The sequence below is a fragment of the Dromiciops gliroides genome, chromosome 1 (assembly GCF_019393635.1).
Source record: "Dromiciops gliroides isolate mDroGli1 chromosome 1, mDroGli1.pri, whole genome shotgun sequence".
NCBI classification, from domain to species: Eukaryota; Metazoa; Chordata; class Mammalia; order Microbiotheria; family Microbiotheriidae; genus Dromiciops; species Dromiciops gliroides.
In genome coordinates this window covers 42,670,037-42,688,199 of record NC_057861.1, presented here as the reverse complement: position 1 = coordinate 42,688,199, position 18,163 = coordinate 42,670,037, and the positions used below count along the sequence as shown (strand labels likewise).

At 46.0% G+C, this 18,163-nt stretch overlaps 1 protein-coding gene across 1 annotated transcript in view; it reads right to left on the bottom strand.

Annotated features, from left to right (window-relative positions):
* Positions 1-18,163, bottom strand: part of MMP17 (matrix metallopeptidase 17) — a 71,930-nt gene that overhangs the window by 26,574 nt on the left and 27,193 nt on the right. The window contains exons 2-3 of the mRNA XM_043979248.1: positions 14,736-14,868; positions 3,461-3,587 (exon numbers count right to left, since the gene is read on the bottom strand). Of these exons, the coding sequence (XP_043835183.1) occupies positions 3,461-3,587; positions 14,736-14,868 (260 nt within the window). The remainder of the gene's footprint in view (positions 1-3,460; positions 3,588-14,735; positions 14,869-18,163) is intronic.

Below are 18,163 nucleotides of genomic sequence, written 5' to 3'. Positions count from 1 at the left end.
AAACTGAGGCCATTATAAAGCAAGTCAGTGACACAGCTGGGACCTGAACCCAAATCCAGGTTCCCTTCACGGAGCAGGCCTCCCCAATTCTATCAGAGGCCCCTTCCCGCCTTGAGGGGCTGAGTCTCTTCCAGGTGGGAAGGGGGTGAGGCCTGCTTCCTGACACCTTTGGATGACTGCCTGCTCCGTCCTTCCTCTGGCTTTTACTCAAAGTATTCCATTTCCAGATTAATTTAATGCAGCTTCACCTAATGAATGTATTGGCTTCCAAGGGCCTCAGCTAGTCATCATTTGGCAGATACCGTGGGAGGGCTGTGGCCTGAGGGAGCCCAGGCTGGGAAGCCGGGTATCTTCAAAGCTCTGAGGCCGGGGGAGACACTCAGAGGAAAGGGGTCTCAAGAGGCTAGTTTGAACCTCAAGACTGGCTGACCCACAAAGGACTGCGGGATGGTGTACTGAGTCCTAAGGGAGGAGGCAGTGAGACCTAAGCAGTGAAGGCTGAGTTGAACTTATTTGAGGTCATGCTGGGCCTGTCTTCCAAGAAAGGGTTGCAAAGAGGGGGGGGGGGCTTGAGAACATCTGGCTTCTCCCTTTCTCTCCTCCCTTCCCCCTCCACTTCCCCCAGCTGAAATCTGTATTAGCTTCTTCCTGTCTCAAGTCACAGAGGAAAAAACTACATTCAAATACTCCGAACAAGATTTCACCTGCCCCAAACATCTCCTAATCAATTACCATAGCCATTAGGGGACGACTCTCCAGAGACACCCATAGTCATTCAGTCATTCAGCCAACCAACCAACATCGATTAAGTCACCTCATACGCAGAGATCATTATGCAAGACATATCTGGGTTGCAGGGGAGATGCAGTTTAGATGAGATGGGATCCTTGCCCAAAGGCAGGAGATAAGATACCAAAACTGACAACTATCTCAGAATCCCAGAGAGTCTTCGTGTTGGAAGGGGTGGCAATCAATAGATATCAATGAGTTTATGACCAAGTATTTATTATAGGCTTGCTCTGGGCCAGCTCTGGGTGTCCCAGGAAGGCAAAGGTGAATAGTCCTCACTCTCAAGAATCTCATCTATATTGCACCCAACATGCATTTATCTTTTTTTCTTTTTTTTTGGTGAGGGAATTGGGGTTAAGTGACTTGCCCAGGGTCACACAGCTAGTAAGTGTTAAGTGTCTGAGGCCGGATTTGAACTCAGGTACTCCTGACTCCAGGGCTGGTGCTCTATCCACTGCGTCACCTAGCTACCCCCCAACATGCATTTATCATTCAGCTTCCAACATTTATCATCAAAGCCTCTAACAACAATAGACAGCTAGGTAGTTCAGCACAAATGGACCTGGATTATGGAAGATAGGAGTTCAAATGTGACCTCAGACACAGCTTAGCTGTGTGACTCTGGGCAAGCCATTTAATTTCTGTCTGCCTCAGTTTTCTCATCTGTGAAATGAGGGTAATAAAGCAGCACCAACCTCTCAGGGTGGTTATGAAGAAGAAATAATATTTGTAATTTGTTGTTCGGTTGTATCTGTGATCCCACTTTAGAGTTTTCTTGGCAGAGAGACTGGAGCGGTATGCCATTTCTTTCTCCAGCTCATTTTATAGATGAGGCAAACAGGGTGAAGTGACTTGCCCAGAGTCACACAGTTGGTAAGGTCAGAGGCTAGATTTGAACTCAGGTCTTCCTGACTCCAGGCCAGAACTCTAGCTGCCCATAATAATTGTAAAGTGCTTGGAAAAGCTTAAATGCTAGCTATTAATGAGAAGGATCTCTGAGACCACTCATGCCACTTTTGGGTCACTCTACCCATTAGGAAGAACTGACATCAAGCCTACATTTGACTCTGGGTCCCTCTTTTTCCTCAAGGTTCCTAGTTTTGCCCTCTGTGGTCAAGCAGAACAAATAGGCTTAATCCTTCCTCCATGGGACAGTTTTTGTATCTTGTTGTTGTTGTTGTTGTTGTTGTTTTTGGTGGGGTAATGGGGGTTAAGTGAGGTGTCCAGGGTCATACAGCTAATCAGTGTCTAGTGTCTGAGTCCAGATTTGAACTCAGGTCCTCCTGAATCCAGGGTTGGCGCTTTATACACTTTATTGATGATCTCTGAGAGCCTAGTTTCAATACAATAGTGGGGCTGGAAGCCTGATGCAATGGGTTGAGGGGGAAAAGGTTAGTAAGGAAGAGGGAGGCTGCAGGTGTAGACAACCTTTCAAAAAGCTTTGTTAGTGAAGGGAAGGAAGAGAGCTGGGGTGTTAGTTGAATGGGATCAAGGGAAGTTTTTTTTTTTTTAAGGGTTGATGAAACCTCAGCTTGTTTGTAGGTAGGGGAAGGAGCTTGTAGGGAGACTGAACATGCCTGAAGGAGTGGAGTTGATTGATGGAACAAGGTCCCCATGGAGGAGAGAGGGAGGGAGGGAGATAGAGGTTACAAGGCAGAGAGACATCAGTCTTGGTGAGAAATCTCTTAGCTTGTGACTGGAAGGAGGAGGAGACAAGGTAGATTATGCTGAGCAGGTCTGAGGGATGGAAAAACGGGGCTGAGGGAGATGGATGATCTCGGGCCGAGGCTGGGACAATTGCTGCAAGGTCTTGGTGGTGGTGGAGGGTTTGAGGAAGGAGATGGTTGGATGGACACACCTGGAGACAACCACGGACTGACACGCCCAGAGATACACGGATAGGGACCCAGATAGACACATACCCACAGAGACATGCACATGGAGGGACCCACAGGAGGATGAAGATGACGATGGTGATGGTGGTGATGACAAATACGTTATAATGACAACTGGCATTCAAATACCACTACTGTGTGCCAGGCACTGTGCTAATCACTTTACAGATATCTTATTGGATCCTTACAACAACCATGGGAGGTAGGTGCTATTATTTTTCTTTTTTCTTTTTTTCAGGGCAATGAGGGTTAAGTGACTTGCCCAGGGTCACACAGCTAGTAAGTGTCAAGTGTCTGAAACCTGATTTGTTTGTTTTGGGGTTTTTGTTTTTTTGCGGGGCAATGAGGGTTAAGTGACTTGCCCAGGGTCACATGGCTAGTAAGTCTCAAGTGTCTGAGGCCAGATTTGAACTCAGGTCCTCCTGAATCCAGGGCCAGTGCTCTATCAACTGCGCCACCTAGGTAAGTGCTATTATTATTCCTCCACAGTTTTCAGATGAGGAAACTAAAGCAATCAATGACTTGCCCAGGGTCACCAGTGTCTGAAGCTGGATTGGAACTCAGGTCTTCCTGATTCTAGGTCCAGTGCTCTATCCATTGCACCATTTAGTTGCCAGGAGAGAAGCACAGATACTTCCAGCCGTGGGTGACCCTGGGAGCAGGGGGGATCATGGAAGGTCACACTTACCACCATCTGTGTCACCCTGCTGGGGCCCCTTCCTGGGGCAAGGGGGGCAGCCAAGGAGGAGCTCAGGTTGGCATCAGGATGCACATACCTCCAGGACAGATTTCTCTTGTTCCATTTGGTTAGGGCGGGGGTGTTCCGCTTCCTTCGGGTCTCAGGGATAGCCAGGTCAGGCAGTGAGCAGCGTGGTGTCTTCATCAGCTGTAGGGTGGCCTCATCTATGTAGAAGGCAGTGGGGGAGGGGAGCTCAGGGGTCAGGAGCCCAGGTAGGCCCCCGGTTCCCCAGCCAGCTCTTTCCACCCCCTGTGGGCTTGGGGGTCCTTTGCCTATCTTCTTGGCTCACACCACCTTTTCCCTCTCCCTGTGCACCCTCCCTCTGTCCCAGAAGAGATTCCAACATTTCACCCTTACCCTTGCACACCTGGGGTTGATGTGTCTATCTGGCACATGTATGTCTAAACTAACTCTGAGAATAGAGTTCTGGTCTGTACCTCTGACAGTCTAGTGTGCTGAGTGAGCCCAGCACATCCTGCCCTCCATCCCTCCAGGGCATCCTTGTGAGCTTCATCAGCCCTGTCTGGTCAGCCTGGGGTCAGGAAGAGCTGCTACTATGGACCTTAGGGATTCTCCTTATGCTCCTATGGACCTTAGGGATACTCTAGGGACCTTAGGGATTCTCTAGTCCACTTCCCTCATTTTACAGTGGGGAAACTGAGGCCTGAAGAATGGACTTGCTTGGAGTCACACAGAAGTGGCAGCGCTGGGATTTGAACCTGAGACCTTCTGAATGAAAAGAGAACTAACTACCATTTCTTTTTTTTTAGTGAGGCAATTGGGGTTAAGTGACTTGCCCAGGGTCACACAGCTAGTAAGTGTTAAGTGTCTGAGGCCAGTTTTGAACTCAGGTCCTCCTGAATCCAGGGTCAGTGCTCTATCCACTGCACCACCTAGCTGCCCCGCTAACTACCATTTCTAGAGTGCGTTAAGGTTTGCAAATCGATGGAAGTGCATTATCTCATTTGACTTTCACATCACTCTATGAGGAAAGTTCTCTAGGCATTTTAAAGGAGAAAACAGGGCCCAAGAAAGACAGTGCCAGTGGTGGGATTTGAACCCAGGTCTTCTTGACTCTGGCTCTGAGCCTTCTAGCTACTATGACAGGTTGCCTCACCTACACTCAGTGCCTTTTCCACTCCTCCCCACCCCCAAGGAGTGGCTTGTGGAAAGCAGCAACCCCAGCCCCCCAGCACTGAAGGCTGACTCTCCCCTTGTCCATGTCTCTGGCCCCCTTCTCTCTCTCTGGTTTCCTGCCCCCTGTTTCCTTGAATCATGCCAGATTTGGGGGGAAGAGCAAAGCCAGACACGGCTTGGAGTTCATTCTGTGCACCTAGGGCAATTATTTCCTAAAGGTCTGTGGCGAGAGAATATTAACAAAGCCCACTGGAATGCAACTTTTAAAGCAAATTAATTAAAAGATACAATTTACAAGGAACAGGGTAATGAACTTTTTCCTCTCTCATCTCTGCAAAGCCCCAACAGAAAACCAGGAGGCAGTGAACCACGTCTAGGGCTGCTCCTCCTGGAGCGTGGGATAAGTTTGGAAGGAAACGAGAGAGATTTAATTAGGAATCCGCTGGGCTCCCAGATCCAGGAATGGGGTAGGGCCAGGCATTAAAATCTGTGGCGCAGGAACAGAGAAGCCTAGATTTACAGCCAGAAGGGACCTTAAAGACCACCTGCTCCAGTCCCCTTATTTTATAGAGGGAAAGTGAGGCTCATAAAGGTCACAGAATCATTATAGCAAATAATTAGTGTTTAATTGTGCTGTTAGGTTTGCAAAAGGTTTTACTAAGAAATCTCATTTTATCCTTGCAACATCCCTGGGAGGTAGATGCTGTTATTATCCTCATTTTATAGTTGAGAACTGAGGCAGACAGAGGTTAAATGACTTGCCCAGGGTCACAAAACTATGATCTCACCTGACCTCACCAACGGCCATGGGCAGTAGGTGCTATTTTTTTTTTTTTTGCAGGCAATGGGGGTTAAGTGACTTGCCCAGGGTCACACAGCTAGTAAGTGTCAAGTGTCTGAGGCCGGATTTAAACTCAGGTACTACTGAATCCAGGGCCGGTGCTTTAACCACTGCGCCATCTAGCTGCCCCTGTAGGTGCTATTTTTAATCCTCATTTTATAGTTGAGAAAACTGACTCACAGAGAGGTTAAGTGACTTGCCCAGGGTCACAAAACTATGATCTAGCTTGATCCTCACAATAACCATGGGAGGTAGGTGCTATTATCATTTCTGTCTTACCGATGAGGAAACTTAAGCAAACAAGGGTGAAGTGACTTACTCACAGTCATACAACTAACTAGTAAGTGTCTGAGGCTGGATTTGAACTCAGGATGTCCTGACCCCAGGCCCAGAGCTATATGCACTTCATCACCCGGCTACACTCTAGATTTATAACGGGAAGGGACTTGAGGTCAGTGAGTCCAACCCTCCTTATTTACAGAGAATGAAATTAAGGCCCAAGGGGCAGGTAGGTGGCCTGGAGTGAGGAGAACCTGAGTTCAAATCTGGTCTCAGACACTTATTGGCTGTGTGACCCTGGTCAAACCACAACCCTGATGGGGGGTGGGGAGCAGGGAATCAAGCCTCGTAGAAGTTGTAAGGGACCTTAGAGGTCATTCCTTCTCATTTTACAGAAATTATAACATTCCTTTTTTTTTTTTTTTTTTTTTTTTTTTGCGGGGCAATGGGGGTTAAGTGACTTGCCCAGGGTCACACAGCTAGTAAGTGTCAAGTGTCCGAGGCCAGATTTGAATTCAGGTACTCCTGAATCCAAGGCTGGTGCTTTACCACTGCGCCATCTAGCTGCCCCCAATTATAACATTCCTGATAGTCACCTGGGTACTCAGTGGCAAAGTCAGGTTCCATTAGTCCAAATTCAGTAACACCAAGCTGCAGGATATGGCCCATTGGGGACTGACCTCCCTCTAACTTCTTATCTTGCTCCCTGCAGAGTGGAGCAGCCCTATAATTCTCAGGGAATGCTCAGAGTCTGGGGAGAATTATAGAATTATAGATTATTAAAGCTTGGAAGGGACCCCAGAGATCATCTTTTTCTTTTATAGAGGAGGACATCAAGGGGAAAGGACCTGAACAAGGTCACACAAGATTAAGGAGGTGGCTCCGCCTGGGCTGAAGGGGGAAGTAGGGCCATCACTGGAAGGCAACACAAGGTATTAGAGCGAGCCCTAGACTGGGAGCCTAGAACCCTGTCCCTCTAGTACTGTCTCTGCTGCTCATCAGTGGCAGTGGGCCAGTCATATAACTTCTCAGAACCTCAGTTACCTCATCTATTCAATGGGTATAACAATACTCAGACAAACCTCTCTCACAGGGATGTTGTGAGGAAAAAGGACTTCTCAGGTCTTTAGGTAAGCTGCCATTTTTTGTTTTATTATTTTTACTTATATGGCTGGTGTCATTATTATTCAAGGACCTGCCTTTTCTCCTAGAGGAAAGCAGACTCAGCATTTACCTGGAGGAATGATTTTGATGGTTCCCCCAGATAAAGAACTGCTTCTGCTATCTGGGCAGGAATTGGCCAGGGGAAGTATTGGGTTGTTGTAAGTATCTCAATTATAGGCTTGCCTCCGGGCAACCAGCAAATCCAAAGCTTCCTATTGGTGCTGTAGGTCAACAAATGCCGGGGGTGGTGGGCCATCCTTGAGAGGCAGCAGAGATCATGTTTGACTTAGTGTTAGGAGAGACCTGAGTTCAAATTCTGGCCTTGACACTTACTTATGAGCTGTGTGACCCTGGGTTAGTCACTGGACTTGTTCACTTGTTTACTTCAGGTTTTTTTTTTTTTTCTGTCATGCCTGACTCTTTGTGACCCCATTTGGGGTTTTCTTGGCAGAGATACTGGAGTGGTTTGCCATTTCCTTCTCCAGCTCATTTTACAGATGAGGAAACTGAGGTAAAAAGGGTTAAGTGACTTGTCACACAGATAGTAAGTGTCTGAGGTAGGATTTGAACTCAGGAAGATGAGTCTTGCTGACTCCAGGCCTGGTGCTCTATCCATTGTCGAGCCACCTAGTTGTCCACTCATCTATAAAATGGCAATAACAATAATACCACTAGTACCCCCCCCCCCTCATGTGGCTGTGGTGAGGCTTGATGACATGATAATGTATGGAGGGGGCTTGTTAACCCTTCAGGCACTCTATGGATAGCAGCTATTTTTAATCCCTCAGTGGATGCATCCACTGGCCCACCAGGAGGGAGGGAAGGAGAAGCCCCCACCTCAGGGAGAAGTCCCTGGCCTTGGTCTGAAGAAGCCTGAAGCATAGCGAGTAAAGCTGGTGAGGAAGACAGGCTCAATGTGAAGGACAACACCTTATTTCAAGCTAATAAAGTTGTCAGACTCCTGGTGAGCAGAGAGCCTTGGAGAAAATCAATGGGTCCCTGAGGACATTCAGAGGGGAGAGAACATCCCTATCTATAAAGACAGACTTCACCTAGAAGTAGATTTCTATATCTGTCAATATTTCTTTACATAAATAGAGATTTAAAACTCATCGATAGATTCAGGGGATGGATTCATGGAGCCTTTGAATGGAAGGTACCACTGAGGTCACCTAATCCAACGCTCTCATTTAAAGATGGGGAATCTGAGGCCCAGAAAGGGGAAGGGACATTCTCAAGTTCACAGGGAACTGGGTGATTTGTGTCCCTTCCTTCCTTCCTTCCTTCCTTCCTTCCTTCCTTCCTTCCTTCCTTCCTTCCTTCCTTCCTTCCTTCCTTCCTTCCTTCCTTCCTTCCTTCCTTCCTTCCTTCCTTCCTTCCTTCCTTCCTTCCTTCCTTCCTTCCTTCCTCCTTCCCTCCCTCCCTCCACATCTTTCTCATAACATCCCTTTAAATCCTTGAATCCAATCTTCTCCAGGAACTCAATTCCTTCAGTCAGTCCTAGTATGGAATGGTCTCCTCTGTAAGAAGGCAGGAATGGTAGAACCGTGTCAAACTACTCCACTGTAAGCTCAGAGGTAACTAGGTCAAGTAGTGAATAGAAGAACAGGCCTAGAATCAGGAAGATCTGAATTTAAAATTCTGCCTTGGATAATTATTAGGTGTGTGACCTTGGGTAAGTCACTACACCTCTCCCAGGTTCAGTTTCCTTATTTGTAAAAATGGGCATAATGGGGGCAGCTAGGTGGTACAGTGGATAAAGCACTGGCCCTGGATTCAGGAGGACTTGAGTTCAAATCCGGACTCAGACACTTGTCACTTACTAGCTTTGTGACCCTGGGCAAGTCACTTAACTCTCATTGCCCACAATAAAAAAAAGGGGGGGATAGCAAGAGTACCTATCACAACAGGTTTGTTGTGAGGATTGAATGAGATATCAGAATCTAAAGCACTATATCAATGCTAGCTATTATAGATGGAGAGATAGAAGGGATCTTAGGGCTCAATGGATCTAAGCCTCTCATTTTACAGATGAGGAAACTGAGTCTGGGAAAAGTATAGTGAGTTTAGGTTACCCAGGGAAGTTAAGTGACTTAAGTCACACAGATGGTAAATGGTGGAGGCAAGATTCAAACTTGGGTCCCTAGCTATTGTATTACTACTAATAACTAACATTTCTATACCTCCTACTATGTGCCAGGCACTGGGCCAAGTGCTTTACAATTATTGTAGGTGCTATTATTATCTCTGTTTTAAGGATGAGGAAACTGAGACAGAATTAACCTCTTTTTTTTTTTTTTGCGGGGCAATGAGGGTTAAGTGACTTACCCGGGGTCACACAGCTAGTAAGTGTCAAGTGTCTGAGGCCAGATTTGAACTCAGATACTCCTGAATCCAGGGCCAGTGCTTTATCCACTGCACCACCTAGCTGCCCCCCAGAGTTCACCTCTTAAGTAAGTTGCCTAGAGTCACATATCTGGTGAGTGTCTGAGGCTGGATTTGAACTCAGTTCTTCCTGATTCCAGGTCCAGCACCGTATCTACTGAGCCACATTGCCTTCAAAAGTGGGCATGCAAACCTATTTCAAACCTCTGGGTACACTGGGCTCCTGGTTGTTTTACAAACAAGACACTTCATCTCTTGGTTAGGGGCATTTTTGCTGGTTGTCCCTGATGCCTAGGATGTTCTCCCTTCTCTGCTCTGCTTACTGATCTCACTGGCTTCCTTTAAATCCCAATTAAAATCCCTCCTCGTACTGGAAACCTTCCCTAATACCTCTTAATTCCAGTGCTTTCACTGTGTTAATTGTTTACTATTTATCCTGCATACAGCTGGCTTGTACATACTTGTTTGCACAGTGTCTCCCCCATTAGATTGTAAGCTTCTTGAGGGCAGGTACTATCTTTTGCCTCTTTTTGTATCCCCCAGTGTTTGGCTTAGCATGGTGCCTGGCACATGATAGGCATTTAATAAATGTTTATTGATCGATTGATTATAGTGAAACTGAAATTATTAAGATATAGTATTTTCCCTAAAACTCTTTCCAGACTCTTGGAAAATGCCTTTTAGAAAAGTATGTGATAGGGGCAGCTAGGTGGTGCAGTGGACAGAGTACCAGCCCTGGATTCAGGAGGACCTGAGTTCAAATCCAGCCTCAGAGACTTGACACTTACTAGCTGTGTGACCCTGGGCAAGTCACTTAACCCCAATTGCCTCACCAAAAGAAAAAAAAAGTATGTGATAAGTCAGGACATAATGGGGGAAAGACCCTTTATTCAGTGATCGGATTAAGGGGGACAACAACATGTAACCCTTGTCTGGGTCACACCATGGTCTTCCCATCTACCCAAAGTGCTCAGGGCCTCCCTTTTCCACTGAGGAAAGGTTAAGAAATTGATGGCAGGAAGGGGATCCCTTTGTTTCACTCCAGAATGGTCCAGAATTTGTCTTAATTCTGGAATATTAACCCAGACCATTTTCTTTTCTTTTTTTTTTTTTTCAGGACAATGAGGGTTAAGTGACTTGCCCAGGGTCACACAGCTAGTGTCAAGTATCTGAGGCCACATTTGAACTCAGGTCCTCCTGAATCCATAGCCAGTGCTTTATCCACTGTGCCACCTAGCTGTCCCCAACCCAAGACCATATTTTAAGATATCTTTTCTTTTCTTTTCTTTTTTTTTGCAGGGCAATGAGGGTTAAGTGACTTGCCCAGGGTCACACAGCTAGCGTCAAGTGTCTGAGGCCGGATTTGAAGATATCTTTTCCTTGTTCAAGATCCTTATAGATGTTACCTGAAATTGGGGGCAGAGAAAATAATGTCAGAGGGCCTAGGTGACTATGCCAGTCTGGACATCTTTTTTCCAAGCTCAAAATGACTTATATATAGATGAATTGTAAATTAAATGAATGGGCAGTTGGGTGGCACAGTGGATAGAGTGTCAAGCCTGGAGTCAAGAAGACCTGAGCTCAAATCTAGCCTCAGATACTTACTAGCTGGGTGACCTTGGGCAAGTCACTTAATCCTATTTCCTCAGTCTCCTCATCTGTAAAATGAGCTGGAGAAGGAAATGGCAAATGCCAAGAAAACTCCAAATGGGGTCATGAAGAGTCAGACATGAGGAGAAAAAACCCAAAAAAACCCTGAACAACAATAACACTAAGCAAGGTCTATAAGGAGTGTAACCCAAGAGAGTCCACCTTTGGCTACACTACACTATTTTTGTTTACTGTATTTGGCCCAGATTTTATGTCTAAGTCCTACTGTGTGTCTGTTTGGTTCAGTTGCAGTGATTGATGGTCCATATGTCAAAATTCAGTGAACTAATTAATTTTGCTAGGTTGTTGTCGTTCATTTGTTTCAGTTGCGTTTAACTCTTTTTTTGTGCGTTTTGTTTTGTTTTGGTTTTCTGGGGGGGGGGTTGCTAGGCAATGAGGGTTAAGTGACTTGCCCAGGGTCACACGGCTAGTTAAGTGTCAAGTGTCTGAAGCCGGATTTGAACTCAGGTCCTCCTGAATCCAGGGCCGGTACTTTATCCACTGTGCCACCTAGCTGCTCCGTGTTCAACTCTTTGTGACTCCATTTGGGGTTTTCTTGGCAAAGATACTGGAATGGTTTGCCATTTCCTTCTCCAGCTCATTTTTACAGATGAGGAAACTGAGGCAAACAGGGCTAAGTGACTTATCCAGGGTCATGCAGTTAGTAAGTATCTGAGGACAGACTTTTTTGGGGTAGGCGGGGCAATGAGGGCTAAGTGACTTGCCCAGGGTCATACAGCTAGTTAAGTGTCAAGTGTCTAAAGCCGGATTTGAACTCAGGTACTCCTGAATCCAGGGCCAGTGCTTTATCCACTGAGCCACCTAGCTGCCTCCCCGAGGCCAGATTTGAACTCAGGAAAATGAGTCTTTGTGATTCCAGTCCTGGCACTCTATCCACTTCTACACTGAGCAGCCCTTAGTTTGCTACGTAGCAACAGCCATTTATTTTTCACTAATTGGGACATTTTCCTGAAGATAGATTTTTCAGAAATACCAGTATCACAGAAGAGGGATGGGTACATGTGTCTTATTGTGGGGCAGCAGCAACTCTGGGGTTGAATTTACTTGAATGAAATAGAAAATGCATTGTTACAGAACTAGAAAAAATCTTACATGTATAAAAAATGATAATAGCGTTATACAGCAAAATTATAGTGAACATGTGATCCGTTGTGATGTGACTTGTATAGAAAAAATATATATGCATATATCCACATGTATCTTTTGAAGTGTTGAAAGGAATATAGTACTTTATATTCTTCATCATATCACATTTTGGTAAGTTTCCCATATATTCCTATTTATTTTTCTATATTCTGTTTTGTAGCCTTAAGAAATATTTCCAAAGTCTCTGAATGTATAAAATAATAGTTAATGTCCTTCATGGTCTGATGCTGCATTGTATATAAAACTGTGTATATAGTAAATGTTGTTTGTCTAAGGAAAAAAAATTAAAAGTGCTTCATCATGTATCTTGGAAGCTTTGCCAATGGAGCACGAGCCCTGGCAGGCCCTTGAAAACTGGAAAGGCTTCAAGGATGGTCTGAGGACCAGCCTGGCTGAGGGCAGAGGGCTTCACACCAAAGGCTGCTAGCCAAGAGCTGATTTTTTTTTTTTTTTTTTGGTGAGGGTTGCTCTGCCAACAGAGGAAGCACTTGCATGGCTGTTGCTGTTAATCCTTCTTGGGATCCTGAATCTGGAGCTGGAAGGGACCTCAGAGTCTACCTAGGTTAACTTCCTTATTTTACAGATGAGGAAACTGAGGCTCATACGAAAAGTGGAGTATCTTGTCTAATGTCAGTAATGGCAGTAAGTGACAGAGGCAGGATTTGAACTCAGGTCCTCTGACCCCAAAGCCAGCTTTCGTTTGTACCAAACTGACTGGTGGAGTGTGTGCTTTTGCAGTGTTGAAGAAATAGAGGTGGGCTGTGATATATTACATGTTACTGTTTCACGCCCAAGGCATTAATGTGTCTGTAGCTGGAGTCTCCACCTCTGCATGCAGAAGGCAGCATCCTGGTTGGGACCAGGAGCTTGGAGAGGGGTGGAGTTAAGAGTCCAGGGCCCTGCCTCCTTTGTGGTGCACCTGAGGGAAAGGAGGACCCTTGCTTTCCTGGCTGGATGCCCACACTGCCTCAGTCAAAGCTTCAGGCTGGTTGGAGGCAGGGAAGAAAAAGGGGGTACCAGGGTAGCAGGAGGTAATGAGCTGCTCAAGAACAGTCTGGCTCCTCTTAGCTTTCATAAATAATGATAATTAACAGTGTTCAGGGGAGGCAGCATGTGGCAGCAGGGGCTCCAAGTCAGCCTTTAATGAGCAGACATATCTCTGTTTCAGCATCCTCTTCCTCCTTCCCTTCTTCCAAATGCCAGTGGCCCCACCCTGGGGATTTCTGTCCCGCTGTTATGTGCAGGTTAGTCAGTCAACCCATAAGCACTTATTAATCACTCTCTATTTTTTTTTTTTTTGGCAGGGCAATGAAGGTTAAGTGACTTGCTCAGGGTCACACAGCTAGTAAGTGTCAAGTGTCTGAGGCGGCATTTGAACTCAGGTCCTCCTGACTCTAGGGCCAGTGCTCTAGTCACTGCGCCACCTAGCTGCCTCAATTACTCTCTATTTTTGAGGCACTGGGTTAAGTCAACAAACATTCATTAAGTACTTACTGTGTGCCAGGTACTGTGCTAAGTGTCTTACAATGATTATCTCATTTGACCCTCACAACAATCCTGGGCAGGAAGGGCTACTGTTAGCCCCCTTTCTTTTCTTCTTTTTTTTTTTTTTTCTAGTGAGGCTATTGGGGTTAAGTGACTTGCCCAGGGTCACACAGCTAGTAAGTGTCAAGTGTCTGAGGCCGTATTTGAACTCAGGTCCTCCTGACTCCAGGGCCGGTGCTCTACCCACTGCTCCACCTAGCTGCCCCAGCTCCCTTTCAAAGATGAGAAAACTGAGGCAGACAGAAATCAAGTTACTTGCCCAGGGTCATACAGCTAGTAAGTGTCTGAAGCTGGGTTTAAACTCAGGTCTTCCTGACTCCAGGCCCAGGGCTCTATCCACTGTTTGCCCTAGCTACCTAAGTGGTGCTAAGTGCGGGGGATATAGAGAAAGGTAAACTACAGGCCATGTCCTCAAGGAGCTTACATTCTAATAGGTCATATATTAGCTTCCAGGAGCTTGAACTGGGTGGACTGTAATTGAGGGACATGAGGTTAGAGCTGAACAGATTGGGAAAGCAGCCCTGGGAAAGCAGAAAGAACACTGTTTCTTTTTCTTTCTTTTTTTCTTTTTTTTTTTTGGGTGAGGCAATTGGGGTTAAGTGACTTGCCCAGGGTCACACAGCTAGTAAGTGTCAAGTGTCTGAGGCCAGATTTGAACTCAGGTCCTCCTGATTCCAGGGCCGGTGCTCCATCCACTGTGCCACCTAGCTGCCCCAAGAACACTGTCTCTTGAATCAGTTGACCTAGGTTCAAATGCTATTTCTAATGCTTACTACCTGTGTATACTCGGGCAAATTCTTGAACCTTTTTGGGCCTCAGCTTCCTACCGCATAGAATGAAAGCATTGGACTGCATGGCCCCTGAGGTCCCTTCCAACTCTTTATCATATGAAATCAGGCTTCCAGAAAACCCCACAGTAGGAGTTCTAGCCTTCGAGCTGCCCCATGCAGGTGGTTATTGGACTCTCATGTCTCAGCACTGGGCACTAGGATGTGTCTGGGAAGGACATGTGTGGGGTAGAGAGCTCAAGAGTCAACTTAGGCTGAGTTATGAGTATCTCAGCTGAGAGCCCAACCTCCCTTTCCCATGTTCTGACTTCCCCTCGCCAACCCCTGGCCCAGGACCCAGCCCTGGTGGTACTGACCGAGGACACCGGTGGCCTCCAAGCCCCCAAACCGTTGCATAGCTGCAATGGCCTTGGTCAGCTCCTCCTGTGTCTGCAGCTGCCCTGTCACGGGATCTGGCGGGGGCAGGTAACCAAACCGACTCAGCCACTCCTGTGGAAGAGGAAAGAGGGGCAGATGAGGAAGGGGCTGGGGTCTGGAAGCTGCTGCCTGGCTGAACATGGCTGGTCGGTCACTGCTGATGCTCTGGTGACCTTCATGCATTACCATGCTGACAGCTAATTTCCCAGCCAGCTGCAAAGTGCCCTGGATAATGGGAACAGAGAGGAGGAAATGTTGGATTATGTACTGGAGACCTGCTCATTTATCTTCCCCGGGGCTGGCTCCCAGCTGCATCGGCTCCATTATAGGGGATGACTGGCGCCCCCACTGGGGGGTGACTCTGAACACAACCCCCCACACCCTGCCTAGAGGAGGCAAAGCCCAGCACCGTCCAAGAGGCAAAAGCTCTGACCTTCTTTGCCCTGAGCACCATATACCCAGTCCTCTGGCCACATCATCCCAGCCCCACTTGGAGCTTCTCCAATCCCTCTCCTGGCTGTGGGTTCTGATCCCACATGCAATTTTCTCCTTCTCCATGCTCCTGACCAGTGGTGTCCAACCCTCAAAGAAACAAGGGCCACTAAACTATACATTAGGATTCCCATGAGCTGCATGTTGACTTAGAAAACCACAGATGAACATTATCTATGTTCTTCTATATTCATTTATTTTAGTAAATACTTCCCAATTACTTTTTTTTTTTTTGGCGGGGCAATGAGGGTTAAGTGACTTGCTCAGGGTCACATAGCTAGTAAGTGTCAAGTGTCTGAGGCTGGACCTGAGCTCAGGTACTCCTGAATCCAGGGCCGGTGCTCTATCCACTGCGCCACCTAGCTGCCCCCTCCCAATTAATTTTATTTTCCTCCCTTCCTCCCCTCCCTCCCACCCTCCCCTAGACAGCAGGCAATCTGATATAGGTTAAATATACATAATAACGTTAAACATATTTCTGCATTAGTCATGTTATACGAGAAGGATCAGAGCACAAAGGAAAAACCTGAAATCAGAAAACCAACAGCATCAAAAACAAAAGAAATAGTATGGTCCAATCAGCATCCATATCCCACAGTTCTTTTTTTTTTCCCCCTGGATTTGGAGAGCCTTTTCCATCATGAGTCCTTTGGAACATTCTTGTTCCGTTGGATTGGTGAGAAGAATCTAGTCTATCACAGTTGGTCCACACATAGTGTTGATGATACTGTGTATAATGTTCTTCTGGTTCTGCTCATCTCACTCATCATCAGTTCATGCAAGTCCTTCCAGGTTTCTCTGAACTCCACCTGCTCATTGTTTCTTACAGCACAATAGAATTCCATTACATTCATATACCACAAGCCATTCCCCAATTGATGGACATCCCCTCAATTTCCAATTCCTTGCCACCACAAAAAGAGCAGCTATAAATATTTTTGGACATGTGGGTCCTTTTCCCTTTTTTATGATCTCTTTGGGAAAAAGACCCAAGAGTGGTATTGCTGGGTCAAAGGGTATGCACAGCTTTATAGCTCTTTGGGCATAATTCCAACCAATTACATTTTAATCTGGTTTGGGCCTTACTCAGGAGTGGTGCTGGTACTGTGACTTGACATCTCTGCTCCAGATCATCGTCCCACATTCTTTACCACAGCCCTAGCCATACAACAATAATGACAGTTAATGTTTATTTAGAGCTCAAAGATCTACAAACCACCTTACATTTATGATCTCATTTGATCTTCACAACAACCCTGGGAGGTAGGTGCTATCATTATCCCCACTTTACAAATGAGAAAACTAAGGCTCAGGGAAATGATGTTACTTTCACCAATATTAAGTACCTCTCCTGTTATATTTCTTTTCTTTTCTTTTTTTTTTCTTTTTCTTTTTCTTTTTTTTTTTTTGGTGGAGCAATGAGAGTTAAGTGACTTGCCCAGGGTCACACAGCTAGTAACTGTCAAGTGTCTGAGGCTGGATTTGAACTCAGATCCTCCTGAATCCAGGGATGGTACTTTATCTCCTGTACCACCGATCTCACCCCCCTACTACTCTCTTTTTAAAAAAATAACATTTCAGGGGCAGCTAGGTGGTGCAGTGGATAGAGCACCAGCCCTGGAGTCAGGAGGACCTGAGTTCAAATCCAGACTCAGACACTTAACACTTACTAGCTGTGTGACCCTGGGCAAATCACTTAACCCCCATTGCCTCACTTAAAAAAATAAAAAAAAATAACATTTCCCACAAATACATGTTAAAACTATTTTTAAACATTTTTTTGTTTTTTTGTTTTTTGCAGGGCAATGGGGGTTAAGTGACTTGCCCAGGGTCACACAGCTAGTAAGTGTCAAGTGTCTGAGGCCGGATTTGAACTCAGGTACTCCTGAATCCAGGCTTGTTGCTTTATCCACTGCGCCACCTAGCCACCCCCTAAACATTTTTTTTTTTTAAGTTTTGAGTTCTAAATTCTATCCTCTCTTCTTCTCTCCACCCTACCCTCCCTGAGACAGGCCAAGCAATATGATATAGGTTATACATGTTCTATCATGTCAAACATTTCCATATTAGTCAGACCTATTCCCTTTTTTAATTAAACATTTTTTTTAGACCTACTCTTTAGGAAGATCAATTTGACAGTTGAGAGGAGGATGAACTGGGGGGAGGGAGGAGACAGGAGGCTGGCAGATCTACCCGCAGGCTATTGCAATGGTGCAGGAGATGGGGGTCTGCACCAGGGTGGTAGCAGTGTCAGAGGACAAAAGGGGGGCATACTTGAAGGATGTTTTAAAGGGAGAATTGACAGGACTTGGCGACAGACTGGATCTGGTAGGGGGGGCGGTGAGAGAGAGTGAGATGTTGCAGGATTGTAAGCCTGGGTGACTAGGAGAATGATGCTGCTGTCTATAGTAATAGGGAAGTTAGGAAGAAGGAAGGCTTTGCGGGTAAAGATAATAAGGACAGTTTTGTACGTGTTGAGTTTAAGCTGTCTATGCGACATCCAGTTTTCAATGGCCAATAGGATGGAAGGAAACAAACATTTATTAAGTAGTTACTCTATCCTGGTGATTATGATATCCTAATTGCTTTATTAAGCAATTACTGTGCTAAGTAGTAGGGATACAAACAAAAGCAAAAAAACCCCAAAACACAAACCAAACCAAAACAAAACCCAAGACAGTCCTTGGCCTCAGTGACCTTACAGTCTAATGGGAGAATACAGCAGGGGGAGGGGGAGAAGGTGCCCAGAAGCCAAGAACAGGGCCAGACAGCGGAAGAGGAAAGCCTGGAGACCAGGAGAGAGGTTAGGGCTGGATAAGGAGATGTAAGAATCATTTGCATAGAGATGATCATTGAAGTAAGCTGAAGAGATCAC